The 4,168-nt window shown below is 32.6% G+C and overlaps 1 protein-coding gene across 1 annotated transcript; it reads left to right on the forward strand.

Moving 5' to 3' along the window:
- The first annotated feature begins 1,857 nt into the window (after positions 1-1,857).
- Positions 1,858-3,466, forward strand: LOC102606308 (probable receptor-like protein kinase At1g33260). Its single transcript, XM_006367622.2, has one exon. It carries the CDS (start codon positions 2,280-2,282, stop codon positions 3,309-3,311), a length of 1,032 nt encoding a protein of 343 aa, XP_006367684.1. The 5' UTR covers positions 1,858-2,279; the 3' UTR covers positions 3,312-3,466.
- Positions 3,467-4,168: the final 702 nt, after the last annotated feature.

Consider the following 4,168-nt stretch of genomic DNA (forward strand, 5'->3'; position numbering starts at 1 on the left):
AAGAAATGATTACTCGCTCTGTCCATTTTTACTTGTCAGTTATACTAAAAATAGATATCCAACAATAATTATTCAGGAAAACAAAGAGATAATTTACCCTTTTGTTAAATATTATTCAATATCTAAAACACATTTAGTTCATTTTTAGAAATACTTATTTCTCTTAATATATTCACTTAATTAATTAATATTTAAATAATAAAATAAAGAGTATTATATGATAACTTGAACTCTAAATTAATTATAGGAGTTTGTTTAGGATTCTTATTTGGTTGCCAAAGATAAGAAGGATTTTTTTCACCAATTTCTTGTCCTTATTATTTTCATATCCATATTTTCTCTTTTTAGCTCATTCAATCAACAATACAAAAATTAATTGAAAACAAAATTTGATCCATACACCCATCATATGTACTCCAATTTATTAAAGTAATACTCAAAGTCGATAGATAAAAAATATTTGAACATCATTTCAATATATAAATCTTAAATAAGCTGAAAATCATTAATCTTTAAATGTGAAAATATAATAATTAAATTTTTTTTTAAAAGATTATTTTGAGGAACTTAAAAGTACTATTACTTTTTTAAAAACTTGTTTTTCCTAAGAATTTTTTTTTCCAAAATTTTGACCAATCAAAAAAAATAGAAATAAATTTGACCAACCGACGGTATTTTATTTTGCTTTCACTATCACTTTCTATTAAAGGTCTCAGTTTGTCTGTGTTCTTTAATCCACCATTCAAAAATAATTAGTCATTTTCTATATGTAAAACATGCTTATTTGCCATTTGACATAACTTGTTGTAGGTAGGGTACAGTTGTTGTAGGTAGGGTACAAGACAAATAATTTGGTACAAAGTAGATTGTGGTATTTTATTCATGTTCCTTTTTAGCTTATGTTCACCTTATATTTAAATAAATTTGTAAAGTCTAATAAACATTTTAAATTTCATATTTTGACGAAACCACCGTGTTATGGGATAACATTAGGATTTAGGAGTACAACTCTTGCTTTTCTATGTTCCACTTCATGAATATGATATAAAACTTGACACATTTAATTAAACTATTCATGTTCGTACTAAGTTGAATTTTACGAGCAATGATTAGTAGGATCACTTCTTCAGTCTCAATTCATGTGACATAGATCAGATTTCGATAGTCAAACAAGAAATTGTTTTACTAAAATTTATTCTTAGTTTTTTTTTGAATATTTTATTTTAAAATTATTGGACTTATATTATTTTGTAGGTAGTTTCTAAATATGTAATTATTTTTCAAAAACCTTAAAGATTGTATATATAAATTCACAATCAAAATAAATAACTTTTCACTGGGCATCTTGTTATTATTTAATCAAAATGAAAACTTTGACTCTCCAAATTTGAATTGTGTCATATACAATGGTGTAGCCTAGATTTTCACTAAGAGAGTTCAAAATCTGAAGAAGTAAATAAATGAATTAGGCGAAAAGACAGTTCCACATCTATTATATATATATACATGAAAAATATTTTAATCATATAATTTTTCATTGAAAAAAATTCGAATGAACTCATTATCTACCAGCTCACGCACCTAGTCAAATAAATTGGGACATGGGAGTATTTTATGAGTACAATTTCTTCTTTTTTACAATGCTATCTTTATGTTATATAAATTTTTTATTTGTCTGTGGGTGGTGAACTTTTTGGTTGAGTCCATGCTCTTTCCCTTCTAATTTTTTTTATATGTTTTTTTATTTGTTTGTGGGGTTCTATTCTTCTTTCCCAGCAACTTCAGCGCTTAAAATACTTATACTCACCCAACGTCACTTCCCCTTTTTATATCCCACACGCACGGCCAGTGGATAGAAATATTGACAATAACATTTTTTTTAAAACACAAGTTTAAAAACTTAATCATTCACTACTCGAGTGTCCATCATACACAATCCGATTTTCATTGTCGGTGTGCTGATTAATTTGAATTTGTATCTAGTAGGCCGGAAAAACTCTTGCTTGAAGTCAGAGACTTCTGATTAAGGATCGAAAGATTAATTCAAACTATCATCCCACCAAGCCTTTGAGTTTTGTTTCCATTTTTTAACTATTCGATTTTCGTAGTTTGGCCTGATTAATTTGGATTTGCAGTGGTTGCTCTCTACTAAGAAATTCTCCTTTCTTAGGCTTGAAGTCAGAGATTTCTAGTTAAGGACCGAGAGATTCCAACGTCCATCTCACATAGCACAAACACGTCGAATTGGTGCTCTGCCTAGTTTTTTTTTTGTGTCCATTATGGCTTTCCTTAGGTGCTTTGGGTACAACGTAAGGCGCGCTGGAGTTGCTGATATCCGTGTTTTCACAGAAGGCGATAAAGAAGATGAATCAGATAACACAATGATTGCTGATGCAACGAGATATACAAGTGAAGAGTTGAAGAAATTCACCGCGAATTTCTCCAATTCCAATTTAATTGCCTGTGGTGGATTTAGCAGAGTCTATTTAGCTAATTTCCCTGATTCATCACTCCGAGCTGTCAAAATCATGGACAGCAGCAGCGAGCGTCTCAATAGAATCTACAAGCAAGAATTAGACATTTTGATTCAAATCAAACACGACAACATAGTTAAACTTCTTGATCATTGTGAAAATGATGAATCTGGAAACATGCTCGTGTTCGAGTATGTCTCAAATGGTACTCTACAGGACAAACTCCACGAAAACAGAGATATGACAATTCTTCCATGGAGAAACCGAATGGCCGTAGCATTTCAACTTGCTCAAGCTATTGAGTATCTTCATGACAAATGTCCTTTACAAATTGTGCATAGCGATATCAAGTCCTCTAATATATTGCTAGACGATCAATTCAATTGCAAGCTTTGTGATTTTGGGTCCGCGAAAATTGGATTTTCTTCTTCAGTTTCACCATTAACGAAAAATCGAGTGATACTTGGTTCTCCAGGTTATACTGATCCTCACTACTTGAGGACCGGCATTGCCTCCAAGAAAAACGACATATATAGCTTTGGAGTCATTATTTTAGAACTCATTTCAGGGGTTGAGGCCTTTTCCTCAGGTAGTGGGGAGAGGTTAATATCGAAAGCTGCTCCGATTTTGAACGATGTGTCTAAGGTAGCGGAAATGATAGATCCACGCCTCGATAGGAATCACGTATTGGAGGAAGCTAAGGCCATGGTGTCACTTGCAGCATTATGCCTAAGTGATTTCCCAGGCCTCAGACCCTCTGCTTCTGAAGTTTTGGAGAATATGAGAAGTAGAATATCTTCCATCTCCTTTCTGTTTTCAGTTGGTAAAAAGGTTTGAGCAGGGACGGAGCTAGGAAGGGCCAAGGGGTTCATCCGAAACCCCTTCAGTGAAAAATTATATTATTTATATATGATTAAAATTACAACAATATTTATGTGTGATACTAGTTAAAGGTTCATGTAAATTTGTATAGGGATTTGTCACAATTGAAAGTTTTGTCATAGCTAGGTAAAGAATTAGTTCAAGAAACTCCTTACAAATTGAGAGTTGAAATTTTGAATGATCAAAGTTGATTTGCTACTCAACTGTGAAAAATAGAGCAAATTTGTCTTTACTTTAAATTTCGTCTCAAATGTGTGTTTATCGTTGTAGTACTTGTTCAGATTTGTTTCTCAAACTAAAAGACCTCCAACATAATAATATAGTTTACCTACGACCCAACAAATGGACTCCGTAGGCCTAGAGGAACAACCAGCGCCAAGCATTAGCCGTTATGCAACCATCTTACGAGTGAAGTCGGATGGTTGGGCACTGGATGAGTTATCCCCCAGTTTGGGGACTGCTAAGGTGAAAGAATTTTAGACCTTTGAATTGTACATAGTGCCCAAACGTCTGGCTTCACTAGTGAGAATGGCTAATGTTGGCCACTGGCTATTTCTTCGGATGTATCGAGCCTTGGTCTGATTTGATCATTGGCCTCTCAGAGTAATATCGTTATTTTTGTCATCTCCTAGAGGAATATCTATTACTTCCTCTATTCCATATTAACTGAATTTGTGATATAATTTATTGAGGAAAACATTGACATAATACATAAATAATGTCCTTTAACTTAACCATATTTCACATTTATGCCCTCCAATTTTGGATGTGCACAAATAGACACATAAACTTGTATAAAGTTGAACAAATAG

Source organism: Solanum tuberosum, unplaced genomic scaffold (genome assembly GCF_000226075.1).
Source record: "Solanum tuberosum cultivar DM 1-3 516 R44 unplaced genomic scaffold, SolTub_3.0 scf00824, whole genome shotgun sequence".
Taxonomy (NCBI): domain Eukaryota; kingdom Viridiplantae; phylum Streptophyta; class Magnoliopsida; order Solanales; family Solanaceae; genus Solanum; species Solanum tuberosum.